The sequence below is a fragment of the Phaethon aethereus genome (assembly GCF_964289735.1).
Source record: "Phaethon aethereus genome assembly, chromosome: 2".
NCBI classification, from domain to species: domain Eukaryota; kingdom Metazoa; phylum Chordata; class Aves; order Phaethontiformes; family Phaethontidae; genus Phaethon; species Phaethon aethereus.
The window spans coordinates 30,522,780-30,538,309 of NC_138582.1; the positions used below are offsets into that span (position 1 = coordinate 30,522,780).

A 15,530-nucleotide genomic window follows, 5' to 3' on the forward strand; every position below is an offset into this window, starting at 1 on the left:
ACTCAAATATTAGCCACTATGCCTCTGACTAGCAGGCTCTACGTATCTTTACGCAATGTTTCCCATTTCAAACAATGCTGTCTAACCTCAGGTATTTCCTCAACCTGTTAAAATTGCCAACATTGTTGGAACTAAAATTTCTACCTTTACATATGGAACCTGGAGCTGGACAAGGTTGAGGAATGGTCCCGTGTGAACCTCATGAGGTTCAACAAGGCCAAGTGCAGGGTTCTGCACCTGTGTCAGGGCAACCCCCAGTATCAGTACAGGCTGGGGGATGAAGGCATTGAGAACAGCCCTGCCAAGAAGGACTTGGGGGTACCTGTGGATGAAAAGCTGGATGTGAGCTGGCAATACGTGCTCGAAGTCCTGAAGGCTAACCTTATCCTGGGCTGCATCCAAAGCAGCGTGGCCAGCAGGTCAAGGGAGGTGATTCTGCCCCTCTACTCCACCCTGGTGGGACACCACCTGGAGTCCTGAGTCCAGCTCTGGAACCCTCAGCACAGGAAAGACATGGGCCTGTTGGAGCAGGTTCAGAGGAAGGCCACCAAAATGATCAGAGGGATGGAGCATCTATTCTGTGAGGACAGTCTGAGAAACTTGGGGTTGTACAGCCTGGAGAAGAGAAGGCTCCAGGGAGACCTTCTTGCAGCCTTCCAGTACTTAAAAGGGGCTTATCAGAAAGGTGGGGATAGACTTTTTAGCAGGGCCTGTTGTGATAGGACAAGGGGTAATGGTTTTAAACTGAAAGAAGGTAGATTTCAACTAGATATAAGAAAGAAATTTTTCACAATGAGGGGTGGTGAAACACTGGCACAGATTACTCAGAGAGGTGGTAGATGTCCCATTCCTGGAAACATTCAAGATCAGGTGAGACGGGGCTCTGAGTAACCTGATCTAGTTGAAGATGTCCCTGCTCATTGCAGGGGGTTGGACTAGATGACCTTTAAAGGTCCCTTCCAACCGAAACTATTCTATAATTTTATGATTCTGTGATATATCAGCCAGTCCAGAAAGGGAGGAGAAGCACAGATAAGTTACTGATCAGACCTGCTAGTACAAGGCAAAGAGACTGGCTGGGAATTCTGGGGAAGAAAGTCTTCCCTTTCTGAAGTATGGCTAAGCAAAAGCACTTTTTCTGTCCTCTACTCAGGAATGCATTTAACTGCTACTATCCAGCTGCTGACATTTAACCATATCTTTATCTCTAAAAACTAATCTTTTATTTGACATTTTCTTCTCTTCATTTTTTTAATAAGGATAATATATTTGTGATGCTAAAGGCCAGATATTATGGCTATGAAGTGTGTACCTGGACATAACTGATCCACGAAATAGAGCTTTTAAAGCCAGACTAGTGACTGAGACATTTAGGTTTTCTTACTTTCTGGAAGAAAGTCCCTTCAGATTGGCCGACTGCTCCAGAGACACACCTCCTGATGCTAAATAACCAGTAAGACTAGTGGTCTTCACAGAACAAAGTGCTTGCTTTCCTGTCCCTAAGTCTCCTGCTGCTGTTTGCATGGGCAGAAGCAGGAGCTGGACAGGACAAAAGAGCCTGCTTGCTCAGGCAATCTCTTTTCTTGCTCTGAACAGAAGGTTGGCAGCTCAGGTCCTCCATCTCCACATTGACCTTCAGAAGCAGTAAGAGGAAGGAGCTGTTCTAGCCAGCCTAGAGAGGTGCTAACAGCCTTTTGCAGGTCTATGGCTTTTGAAGAACACCAGTAACAGCAGCAATAGGACTGGGAAGTAGAATAAATTATGAATTAGTGTAAAATGTCTGACTTAAGCTGCCCTTCTCTTTGCTACATTCTTACTATGTTAGGAAATTATATCATATGCTCTGCTGGTGGAAGGATCATGGTAACATTCATGGCCGTAAGCTAACACTCAGTGGATACCTGGGGTTTTAGAGTCCTTTGCTGACATTGCCTATTGCCAGAAGAGATGCCAGGAACACCTCTGTGGGGCTAGGCCCATGTCAGAGTATTTTGATCCACAAACACTTGTGCAAGGTTAGGACTGAAGGCTTTTGATGGTGTCGTGGTTTAACCCCAGCTGACAACTAAGCACCACACAGCCACTTGCTTATTCCTTCCCCCTACCCCAGTGGGTTGAGGAGGAGAATCAAAAAAAGGTAAAACTCGTGAGTTGAGGTAAAGACAGTTTAATAGGACAGCAAGTGAAGAGAAAATTAATATTAATAATAACAATAATATACAAAACAAGTGATGCACAATACAATTGCTCACTACCTGCTGACTGATGCCAAAAAAAAAAAAAAAAGTGGAAAGAAGTCCTTAGGACTAATGCCTACTCTTTTAGGAAAGTGTGCACAGTGCTAGATTATAGAAACATAAAAATTGAGTTGTTAGGTTTAAATTAAAACCAACTTTGCCAGCTCTTCCACTGGCTCACAATATTCTGCCTTTTGTGAAGCCTGAACTCCTGGCTTCATGTTATTATTACATGGTTTTAATAAAGAAAAACTCCAACATTCAGGCTTTTTGAGTTGCAGAGGGAAAAAAAGCTAAATTATCAACCAGAAAGGCTTAAAACCCAGAGCTAAGTACAAAGTATCCTTTTTTTTTGCCCTATTGCAAAAATGGGAAATACTCTGATACAAGCTATTCTGTAAGTTTTTGTGTGTGTGTTTGCATGAGTGGCAGCAGGAAATAAAACTAATTTGGAAAGACAAAGGTGTCAAGGGTGTCTGTCCAAAACTGTGAAATGAAAACTGAAAATAAAAAATGCTTTATGGAAACATGAATAAGGGAGCTGAGCAGCCTCAGAATAAGTTGGTTATACTCCTCCAACAAGCAGAGTTCTTCTGGCTACAATAACTTAACCCTGCAAAACAGTTCTGATGTTGTTTGATAACAAAATCGTAGAACTATACAATGGTTTGTGCTGGAAGGGACCTTTAAAGGTCATCTAGCGCAATCCCTCTGCAATCAGCAGGGACATCTTCAACTACATCACATTGATCAGAGCCCCATCCAACCTGACCTTGAATGTTTCCAGGGATGCGGCATCTCTCTGGGCAACCTGTGACAGTGTTTCACCATGCTCATTGTGAAAAATTTCTTCCTTACATCTAGTCTGAATCTACCCTCTTTCAGTTTAAAACCATTACCCCTTGTCCTATCACAACAGGCCCTGATAAAAATTTTGTTCCCGTCTTTCTGATAAGCCCCTTTTAAGCACTGAAAGGCTGCAAGAAGGTTTCCCTGGAGCCTTCTCTTCTCCAGGCTGTATAACCCCAAGTTTCTCAGCCTGTCCTCACAGAGGAGGTGCTCCATCCCTCTGATCATTTTGGTGGCCCTCCTCTGAACCTGCTCCAACAAGGCCATGTCTTTCCTGTGCTGAGGGTTCCAAAGCTGGACGCAGGACTCCAGGTGGTGTCCCACCAGAGTGGAGTAGAGAGGAAGAATCACCTCCCTCGACCTGCTGGCCACGCTGCTTTTGATGCAGCCCAGGATACAGTTGGCCTTCTGGGCTGCAAGCATATATTGCCAGCTCATGTCCAACTTTTCATCCACCAGTAACCCAAGTCCTTCTTGGCAGGGCTGTTCTCAATGCCTTCATCCCCCAGCCTGTACTGATACTGAGGGTATACAGTATCAGTATACAGATGCAGGACCCTGCACTTGGCCTTGTTGAACCTCATGAGGTTCATACACAGACCCAGTCCTTGAGCTTGTCCAGGTCCCTCTGGATGGCATTCCATCCCTCAGGCATGTCAACCACAACACTCAGCTTGGTGTCGTCTGCAAAATTCTTGAGGGTGCACTTGATCCCACTGTCTATGTCACTGATGAAGATATTAAACAGTACTGGTCCCAATACAGACCCCTGAGGGACACCACTCATCACCAGTCTCCATCTGGATATTGAGCCCTTGACCACTACCCTCTGGATGAAACCATTGAACCAATTCCTCATCCACTGAACAGTCCACCCATCAAATCCATCTCCAATTGAGAGAAGGATGTTGTGGGGGACCGTGTCAAAGACCTTACAGAAGTCCAGATCGATGACATCAGTAGCTCTTCCCTCGTCCCCCCATGTGTTCACTCCATCATAGAAGGTGAGTAGGTTGGTCAGGCAGGACTTGCCCTTGGTGAAGCCATGCTGGCAGTCTTGAATCACCTCCCTGTCCTCCATTGCCTCCATATGCCTTAGCATAGCTCCTAGCAGGATCTGTTCCATGAGCTTCCCAGGCACAGAGGTGAGGCTGACAAGTCGGTAGTTCCCAGGGTCCTCCTTTCTACCCTTTTTAAAAATGGGTGCAATGTTTCCCTTTTTTCAGACTGCCGGGGCTTCGCCTGACTGCCATGACTTTTCAAATATCATGGGGATTGGCCTGGCAACTACATCAGCCAATTCCCTCAGGACTTTGGGGTGCGCCTAGTCAGATACCATAGACTTGTGTATGTTCAGGTTCCTCAGGTGGTCTCAAACCTGATCTCTTACAAATCCCTATTTTACTGGAGGTATGAAAATAAGGGACAAGCACAAACAATGAAGTTTTAATAGTGATAAGCTTCAGCTGGTAGTATCATCAACCTGACTAAGATAACATAGGTAAAAGACTGATGTCCCAACAATAGCCTTTTTAGATTGCTTTTTTGCCTGGCCTAAATCTCTCCTGGAAGAACCAGAAGACCTGTGGAAAATAAGAGAAATCTGATAGACTAGGAGAGGGAAACAAATCAGTCTTATAACCTGCATCTTCTTCCTTGCTCCTTGCTACCCTAGGCAGATCACTGGTATGATGAGGTTTCAGTGGGCCTCTCAATTTAACCAGCTACCTTTTTGAGGGATTCCACCGAGCAGTGTTTTGCCCACAAAGTTATACGTCCACAACTGGAGCTTTTCCCTTCCATCTTAAAGCAGAACCAGCAACACTTAGCCCAATTCAATTTTAAATTATCTTACTCTTACGGGGAGGTGAAATGATCTAGAATATGCTGACACTAGTGGACTGCATTCCTGAACTCCCACTACTAATACGTTGGCAGTTTTACCTACCTATATTCCTATATGATGGGAATGGAAATCATTTAGAAAAACTAGAATCCCTTATTTTGCCAAGTAAATGTGGATCTATCTAACTTGAAAGTTACTTTAGGTGTTGGTGTCTTGGCATAATTCTGCCTCCTTTTTCTCACTCATGATTTCTTTACCGTGACTAAAGTTATGTAAAGCCAGCAGAAGATTTCTTTGTTGTCCTGTAAGACTTGCCATCTGCCTGATGGATCATTATTTTTTCTATAAGCCAACTATTGTACTCTAAATACCCTAAAATGACTATCACATTGTTCTTAAAGGCATTCCTTTGGGACCGGTCTCATAAGTCAGAAGGGTCTGAGACAGATTTAGGCAGTGAAGAGTGACGGCGCTAGGCTGTGATATCCTAATCCTAATGCAAATAAGCCCTATGCCGGTTCTAGAGATTTATGAACTCCAATAACTTGAGGAAGTTTGGAATATTCATAGGATTAAAGTGTTTACCATCAGTTGAAGTCCAGTCAGCATTTAAAGGTTGGTGTGGCTTCAGACCTCAGACTGAATACCTTGAGAATATCTAGCAGGCTGAGAAGCCATTATCCCTCTGCAACGGGTTGCTTATATGCAAGCACCATATTTTTTTACTTTGTGGTCTTGCCTTCCCACACACCTGTTGTCATTCCAGAGATGGATTGTCTTAATCAGGAGCCTGTTACTCTAAATAGTGTGTCCACACTGGCATTTTATTTCAGATGAAGAATGCCCTTCTGAAATAAATCTCTTGATTGTCCCCCACATGTTCTGTTTTTTCACCAAAAAAGTCTAAGAATGCATGACTGAATTCCTTTAAAATAAAACTAAACCAGAAGAAACACTCCATGAGTCGACCTGCTTTTTTAGAGCTGCTGATGGTCATTCATTTCAGAGGATCACAATAGACCTGATTTGAAATACAGCTGCCTCAAACAGATATATCATGGATGCCAGGCCTTCAGCACCATTTCATTGTTCTGATTGTTCCTATCAGGTTGTATTCCCTGCTAGTGTAGATGTAACTAGGGGCAATTACTATAACAAAGAAAATTCCTAAAGTGAGATAATTATAGAAATGTTGAAATTAACCTTGCTGTCACTCTTGAGTACATGGCTTTTTTGCTGGGGGAGTCTGGGCAGGGAGAACAAGGAAACTACAAACCATGAATTCAGAAAGGAGCAGAAACCACAGCAAGTGCTGAAATTTTTGGCTCTTGCATCTTCTTTTCTACATCATCTTATGTTGACCACAAAACCACAGCAGGGTTGTGTGCCAAGGAAAGCACAGAGTTAGTAGCATCATTTGTAGACATTCCTTGGGGAAAGGGTTAAATAAAATTTTAACAGGTTAAGGTTCAGTAGCAAGACCCACAAATTAGTCAGTTATAAATAGGTCCAAAACACCTTTGTTTTCTGTATCTGCAGTTCCTCTGAGATTTTCTTACAGAAGTTTATGAAATTTCTAGAAGAAATAGATTTTATTTCACTATGAGAATGTATTCACTATGCTAGAAGCCTGAACCCATTTTAAAATTCCTCCTCCTAAAAAAAAAAGTCTTTTTGATTGGAACTCACAGAAAAGCATTTTGAAACCTTGTAAACAAATGGTAAGAAACTCCTTCATCTTTTCTTGAACCTTCCTGATGACAGAAACAGCAACAGTCCTTTTCTGAGTCCTCATTTCCCTGAATGTGTGGTATTCTGTACTTTGAAAATTCCCTGGCATATCCCTCAGGTAAAGGGGAAACATTCCCTAGTGTTATATTTTCAACAGACTTTTCCTTAAGATAGTACTGCAATACTAACTGCTGCAGAAAGGAAAAAATAATCTGCATTTCCATCAAGTGGGCAAGATACTGTTACCAATTTAAGCCATAAATCAAATCAAACGTCAGAGTTTTAAATGGAATTCCTCACAAAATTCTTCCCAGCTTACAGGTAACAAGTAGTACAAATCCTGCACACTGTCCCTTCATACTTAATAATGCTACATTTCTCCAATGAACTATTTGAAACTTAACCCCTAAACTTGCTAAGTCAAAACCCAGTTTGACAAGAACATTAGGGAACGTGGATTTCTTTGCCTTCTCTTCAGTTCTTGGCCTGATTCTGGCTTGAGTATTTCTGGCATCCACAGATACCTCCGTCTAGGTCTTCTCTTTGAACCTGTTTAAGAAATGAATTCCTGTAAGAGCAGCAGGGCTCACACAGAGCATTCTTGTTTCTTAACCTAAATATTAAGAAAAAATATTAGAAATGCCCCACTGGTCCTGTAATCATCCATTGGGTAAAAGTATGAAACTCAGCTCAAGAAACATTGTGTCTGTTCTTAATAGATGCCTGGAAGAAAATATTATCACAAATCTGAATAAATGGTGATAGGAGGGTAGTTTGGTTTATTAAGTGCTGTAAACAAACTGATCCTCTGTCCTTCACTAGGTCTTTGTTTCAATGCCATTTCAAGCAACCACCTTGCAGCTGAGCAGCTTAACGGTTTACTGTTGTAACTGCTTTTACCCCTCTGAAATGAATAACAACTATGGAGATTAACTATCAGAAAACTAATTTTACACTATCTATCCAAAATACTCAAGGTTTGATTTTCTTTGAGCTGTCTTGAATTTAAAATACAGCATGCACAACAGGCTCCTGATTTATTTGCTATGATGTTTTGCTGCCAAGATTTTTCCTTTATAATCATATTACTGAAAGTATTTATGAAAGCTGAGTTTGTTCCTCCTTTATGTAAAGTGTCAGGCTGATGACAGCTTTGAAATCATTTTCCAACATAAAAATTTAAAATAAAGATATAGGATTAATTGGAAAAGTTAATCACATAAGGCCACTTAAATGGCAAGACTATACTATTTGCATAGAATTTGTTTCAAACTCGATAAACTTCCCACTTAAATCCCTTTTAAAAAGTTACTTGTAACAAAAATTAAGAAATAGTCTAGCCAAAGTTCTACATACTCACATCCTTAATGATATATTTCAATCATAATTTACTCAGCAACAAACAGGACTGTTATAGCAGCTGAAGCAACAAGAGGTTTAATGCAGTTCAAACACAGGAGTATAAATAATGTCATTAGCATTTGCTATGCATAAGCTAATAAGCTACTCTTCATTTTTCCTCCTATATTTCACAAGTCATTTCTGGATAGATCTATCTATTTGTCCTCTACATATATTTTTCAAATAAGCACACACTAGAATTCTATCATGCTGCATATGTTCTTGTTGTTTATCGATACAGAAGTGCTCTGTGTAGACCATTGTTGAGTTGGCTACATATGCATCTAGATGAAAAAACACAGTTAAGTTACAGATTCTAAAAGGTACACTCACCATAAACGTGTTCTGTATAGCTGGCACTGAAATAGATTTATGCATGAAATTATTCAAAGGTCAGGTCCCTGAATCAGTGTTGTGTAGTGCTTGTCCACTGAAGAAATAATGGCAGCCAAGCTGTAATTCCTCCAAAAGTGTTATCATAATTCTTTACAAATTGGTATTCAAAAATTGAAACCTTTTTTCTAGATCCAGCAAAAGCACCTGAGCCTTCACAAACTGAAGAATCAACTGAATCAGCTAAGACAACTCAACAGGAACAGCAACACCTCAATGATGGGAAAAAAGATGCTAAGTGAGTAAATTAAATTTTAAAAAATTGAGGCCTTTTTCCCGACATCCTGACAATATTTCTGCACAACATACCTCAGTTCTTTAAAAGTCCTTCCTTTCCTGTAAGGATCTGAAGAGTTTTATTTCAATTCTAAGGCAACCATATACATGAGGCATTCATTTAGTATGTGCTTTCAATAGTTTGTTGTATATGTCATCCTAAATTGCAGGAACGAAGAATGCTCAACTACACCTATATACTAGTTCTAACAATGCTGCTGCTGAGCTATTATTTCACTACCTTAGCACAGGAGTAAATCCCAGGATGCTGCTCTGAATAGCTGGAATATTCATCACATCATTTTGACTTAAAAGCTTTTTACCCTGCACAATTTTTGTTGAGTTATACCATTATATCAGCATTAGCTTCTGCAACCAGAGGATTAGGACTGTCTCTTCCTAAGAAGCAAAAAACAAATTAAAAATTAGTGGTCCTTCAAGGGAAAATCTAAGGTCATTCAACCTTTGGAAAAAGCTTGGGCGACTGTTTTCCTAAAATAGAAAAAAATGTGAAATCTAGAAAACAATAGTATTGGAATAATCTACATTCCTTACAGCAGCATAGATTCATAGAACAGTTCAAGTCGGAAGACTGCTTCAGAAGAAATGAGGTTCAAATTCCTGCTAAGAACAGAACAAATTTGGAGGTTAGACCCATGCCTCAAGTTAGATCAGGTTGCCTAGAACCTTGTTCTGTATAATTGTGAATGTATATCTCCAAGGATGGAGATTCCACAGTTTCTCTGGGTGATCTGGTCCACTGTTTGACCATCCTTGTTATGAAAATTATTGTTTTACATTTAATTACATTTCCCTTGCACTAACTTGTTTCTGTTGCCTCTCATCCTTTTGCTGTGCATCTCCAAGAACAGTCTGTATCCATGTTCTCCATAACCATTGGGTAGTGGAGCACTGCAATTACCTCCATCATCTCAATTCTTTTCATTCCCAGTCTGAACAAACACAGCTTTCTCAGCTTCTCCTTATACGTCTTGTGCTCTATTCCCCAGTCATCTTAACAGTCCTCCGCTACTGTTGTACCATGTGGTCAGTGCATTTCATGTACAGGGGAGTCTACAGCTGCAATCAGATGCAACTCAGACATGTCACACAGAAGGAAAAAAACACTTCCCCTAATCAGCTGGCTATGCTTTTTCTAAATGTAATTAGCCTTCATTGCTGCAAGAACATACTGTGGATTCGTATTCAATTTGTTGTCCACAAGGACCCCCAGATCCTTTTATGCAAATCTCTTTTCCAGTCAGTCAGGTCCAAGCCTTTACTCTTGCATGGGGTTATTCCAACCCAGGTATGGAAACCCATGTTTGCCTTTGCTTAGCTTCATTAAGTTCCTGCCAGCCTGTCCCTCCCAGCCTGTTGAGAACCCTTTGAGTGGAAAATTATGGATACACTCAGTCCAAAACAGAGCAGAAATTTCTCCTGTTTGCTTTTGCCTTCTATTATTTTGATTTTCCTGATGACACAAAGCAAAAGTCTTTCCCTGACATTGAGTTATTTAATTTATAGAGAAGATTAAATATTTCCTCTCCTTCACCAAGACAGACTTTGTGGTGCAGTGAAAAGGAATACTCAGGCAAAATATTAATGCATATGCCTCTATAAAATAATACATGCAATTAAAAATAACTCTAACTAGAATGACTAGAAATATTATAACTACCTTGGTAATTTGAATGTGAATCGCAGGTCAACAATGAAAACCTAGATAAAGCATGTCCTTTTTTGTCATTGTAGGACATGTTATTAGATGTTTATAGTTCCACTGGTAAATCCTGTAACCATGGTTAACATAATTACAATATGCTTATGAAACAAAGGTGTATGTTGTTTATTAGTAGAAGGCAAAATCTGTCTGTTAAAAGGAAATTAAAAATGTTTATGTTAAACATTCTCTTCTGAGAGCTGCTCTGACTCACTGTCATGCATACATCCAGATATATCTACCCAGTCTAATTTGAGCAACAGCTTCTAAAAATACAGTAAATTCTTGGTAGATTCTGCTGTCAAAACAGTTAACCACTAAGTTCCACAGTAGATTTTGGAATGCATGGCACTGGTGTCATCATGTTGGTATGAAACTAAACTAAGTAGATCTGTTATACGACTTGCAGATCTGGAGTGAGAATCATTTTTAAAATGTGCCTTTGAGAGAATTTAATTCATTGCCCCTGAAGATTCATGGGAATCTATCAGAATCTGTTCTTGATCAAGGTCACTACCTTATTGAGTCTATGCATTTGAAGTTACTCACTAGAATATTTTTAAGAAAATCAACTGCCTTTATCATGAGTCAGGTGTGTAAATGCGCATGCATATGGCAAATTTGAATCAAATAAATCCATGTCTACAAAAATAGCAGTAAATGAAGCATACTCAAATCACTATCTAACACTGAGGCCAACTAGAACAATACAAAATGCCTCCTGAAATAGTTCTGGTTGTGAATTATCTTTGTTCAATGTTAATTTCTAGGTATTCCTATACATGGGAATTATTTGGAAAAGTGCTAGTTTGACTAGTCAAAACGTATCAAGGACTGTTTTTACAACTCAACAGGATAGTCAACTGATTGTTGACAACCTTTTGTTTCGACATTTTGAAATTTTGATTGTTGACAACTCCCATTGTCCAGGAGTTTTCCCTGTCACTATTTAATCTACATTTGGATAATGTCCAAATGGAACTCAGTAACAAGTGGTGTCTCCCTCAGGGGTCTGTACTGTGATCATTACTATTTAATATCTTTATTAATAACATAGACAGTGGGATTGAGTGCACCCTCAGCAAGTTTGCAGATGACACCAAACTGAGTGGTGCAGTTGATTCACTGGAAGGAAGGGATACCATCTAGAGGGACCTTGACAGGCTTGAGGAATAGGCCCGTGTGAACCTCATGAGGTTCAACAAGGCCAAGTGCAGGGTCCTGCATCTGTGTCGGGGCAACCCCCAGTATCAGTACAGGCTGGGGGATGAAGGCATTGAGAACAGCCCTGCCAAGAAGAACTCGGGGGTACTGGTGGATGAAAAGTTGGACATGAACTGGCAATGTGTGCTCGCAGCCCAGAAGGCCAACTGTATCCTGGGCTGCATCAAAAGCAGCGTGGCCAGCAGGTCGAGGGAGGTGATTCTGCCCCTCTACTGTGCTCGGGTGAGATCCCATCTGGAATACTGCATCCATCTCTAGGGTCCCCAGTACAACAAAGGCATGGACCTGTTAGAGTGGGTCCAGAGAACAGCCACAAAAATGATCAGAAGGATGGAACACCTCTCCTATGAGGACAGGCTGAAAGAGTTGGATTTGTTCATCCTGGAGAAAAGAAGGCTCCAGGGAGACCTTATTGTGGTTTTTCAATATATAAAAGGGGCTTATAAGAAAGATGGGGACAGACTTTTTAGCAGAGCCTGTTGTGATAGGACAAGGGGTAATGTTTTTAAACTAAAAGACAGCAGGTTTAGATTAGATGTAAGGAAGAATTTTTTTATTATAAGGGTGGTGAGATACTGGTTGCTTAGAGAAGCTGTGAGGGCCCCATCACTGGAATTGTTCCAGGTCAAGAACATGGCTTTGAGCAATCTGATCTAGTAGAAGATGTCCCTGCCTACAGCAGGGGTGTTAGACTAGATGATCTTTAAAGGTCCCTTCCAACTCACACCATTTTATGTTTCTATGATACTGTTATGGAAAGAGACATAGTTTGGTTGGCTGTATGAAATCAAGGTCGTTGAAAAGGTTGGTAGAATTTTCTTAACTCCTGCTGGAATTTCAGGTTTTGTCCAGCTGTATTTCAGGGAGCAGCAAGGGCCAGCTTCTCCCTGAGGGAAGGGGAGCTGGGAGACAAGGGTGACCCCAGCACAAGCAATGTCCTTACCAACAAGGTGCAGTCCCACAGCGTCTGAAGACAGCAGGCAGAGTAGGATTCTGGTAACAAGGTCGATCAACAAGGCAAAGTGGAAGTCCAGTCAGAAGCAAAAAAAGACAGGACTAAAGACAGGACTGGAGCTAGACACACCTATAGCATAGCTCAGGCAATGACTGAGGCCTGAGCTTAAGTGGACACCCCAGGCCCATGGGCAGAGTGTGTGGGTACAAGTGCCACTGGATGCTGCTCAGGGCCATTTAAGGCTAGGGTCCTGGCACTATGTTTTGATTTAGGTAGACTAATTTTCTATACTAATCACCCTCCAAGAGTCAAAGTTTAATATAAGGTCACTTGATCTGCAGAGTAAAAAACCATCAGCATGCAATTTAGAACAGTGTCCATCAACAACAAGTAAGATACATAATAAGGTTTGTCGATATATAGCTATTCACAACCCATATACATCCAGAGCACCTCAGCTTTTATGGAGATTATATTAATAGAAAAGGTTGCACCTTATCTTCTGTTACTGTGACTTTTAAATTTTTTAAATGCATCTGTGCAGGCTCAGATACATAGATTAAGGAAGAGGGAAGAAGGCAGTTGTCCTGTTTAAAACCGTATACTTCTCAGATTTGTGTCTCTTCATACAGAATTTCAGGAGAAGGTAATGAGCTTTGATACAAGATCTCTAAATTTTAAAATCTTAGATAATATTTCTTTATGAACAATTATACAAATGTAATTAACTTATCTGAAATCAGTAAGACTATTTATACGCATGACAATTTGCAAGTTTGTGCACCAGTTGTGTCCTCCTTCCAGTTCAGCTGCATTAGAGTAGTATTTTACTCGTGGTGCAGCACAGCCTGTATTATCTATTACTAGGAAAACAGGTTTTTGAACCTCCTCTGAAAGTACAAAAAATTTTTTTCTCTTTGACAAAGACTGCATTTAATCCTGAAAATTCCCGTAGAAACTGTTTGTCCATGAGAAAAAAAAAATAATTCTGGCTTTCCCTCTCAACGTTTCCTCGTTTTTAAAATACAGAAGTATATGGCGATGGACATTAATAAATAGTAGAGAGACACAACGCTGGTCTCAGCCACCTGAAGGCTATGTCTGAAAGAGGGGACACACAAGAACGGCTGATGTGCCAAGGCAATGAATTACGGCCGAGTGACCAAAACTTTTAATGTCTGTTTCCTACTGGCTTAGGTAGGATTGCATCTTTAATGATCATGTAAGAGGACCATAGGTAATTTCCATGAATAGCTATTTGCTGAGCAATAATAAACTCAAGGAGGGAGGGCTAAGACTACAGTGCCTCTTCACAGCAAGAATGAGGGAACGGAACAACACTCAGGACCTAATTTGCGCTCTAATAGAAGACAGTGGAACCTTACAGCGAGGAACTGGCATAAAACATCATTGCAGCCTTTATAATATAATGAGCTTTCTTTCTGTCAGGGAGGGCTCATAAAAACGCACACGCGCGTACACAATCCTGCACTTTTTTGAGATGCAGTGCAAGCGTTCCACGCGAGATACCGCGTAGCGCTTAAGGCACTGTGGCACATCACCGGGGAGCAGCATGGACCAGCCCCTGCCGCAGGGATGAGGAGCTGGCAACACGGTGGACAGGGCAGGGGCCTCCCCAGCCAGGGCCCATGCCCAGCCCTGAGCGAGGCCAGCAGGGCAGGCCCGGGTGTAGCAGCCAAGGACAGCCCAGAGCACAGATCACCAGGCAAGTCTATGGTGATGAGGAAGGTCCAGGGCCAAGCCGGGAAGGCAGTCAGCCAGTCAGAGCCCAGTGAGGGGAACCAGCCAGATGTGTCCCCGGGATGGCCGGGCAGGGCTGGGCGGAGGCCAGGAGGAATGTCAGTCTGCAGGTGTGGGTCAGGATCAGTGGGGCCCATGGCGAGGCCCAGGCCCAGCGCCTGCCACCCAGCGGGAGCTGTAGTTGTGGGCTAAGCACAACAGCTGCCACCAAAAGCAAGCGTCTCCACTCCACCTTGCTCTGCAAAGAGAGGAATATAACCATTTAGACACAAGAGAAAATGGCAACAGGCTTTGTGAGGCAACCGTTTGGAACCCAAAATCTAACCCCCAAAAATTTAAAAAGACATGATTTAGATGATCACAATGGTGACAAAGGAAAGGCAAATGTGAGACCTTTGTATGACCCTACACTGAAGGCTGAGAACAAACACAGAGCCTGTGGCATGCCACAGCTGGTGTATGTATATATAAAGTGTTTTGGCATGTAAGAGACGGATGCATAAAGGAACAGGTAGTAGTGCATGCCTGGCATCAGGGGATGAGACAAAGAAGTTGCAGAAAGCCCTAGAAAAAGTAGAGTATGGAAGAATGATAAACCAAGAGTCTGGGAGAGTAGATCAGAGAAAATGGAGGGATACAAAGAGCTTCTGTGACCTCATCTCTCCTCTGTGTCTTTTAAAAGCCTTTAAGCCTGGCTAAAGTTGTAAGAGTGTTTCATCTTCCCAGATTACCAAGGTGATTACAATGTGCTATTTATACTAAGGCAGTACTCTGAAACCCCAGTCAAGGATCATGAGCTGTACTCTGCAAAATGCTGTGTAAAATGACAATCCATGTTCACAGGCCATATATCCAAGAGTACATAAAGAAAAAAATACATTGGATAGCTGGGACTTTGGATGCTTTTAGATTTCACCTCAGGATCTTACATATTCAGAGAGGAACAAAAAATTATATCTGATACTCCACCTTCAGTATTTAGGTATTATGAACAAAACATTCATATTATTTACTAAATAAATAAAAATAAAATATAAAGATTATACAAAATAGATTTAACATTCCCAGCCAGTAAACATACTCTTCTGATTCTGCTTTTGCAAATGCAGAAACCCAGCTTTCAGCATTTTCAAA

General features: G+C 41.4%; 1 protein-coding gene across 1 annotated transcript in view; it reads left to right on the forward strand.

Moving 5' to 3' along the window:
- Positions 1–15,530, forward strand: part of CNGB3 (cyclic nucleotide gated channel subunit beta 3) — a gene marked incomplete at its 5' end in the record, with an annotated part of 97,174 nt that overhangs the window by 35,591 nt on the left and 46,053 nt on the right. The window contains one exon of the mRNA XM_082015082.1: positions 8,590–8,695. Within this exon, the coding sequence (XP_081871208.1) occupies positions 8,590–8,695 (106 nt within the window). The remainder of the gene's footprint in view (positions 1–8,589; positions 8,696–15,530) is intronic.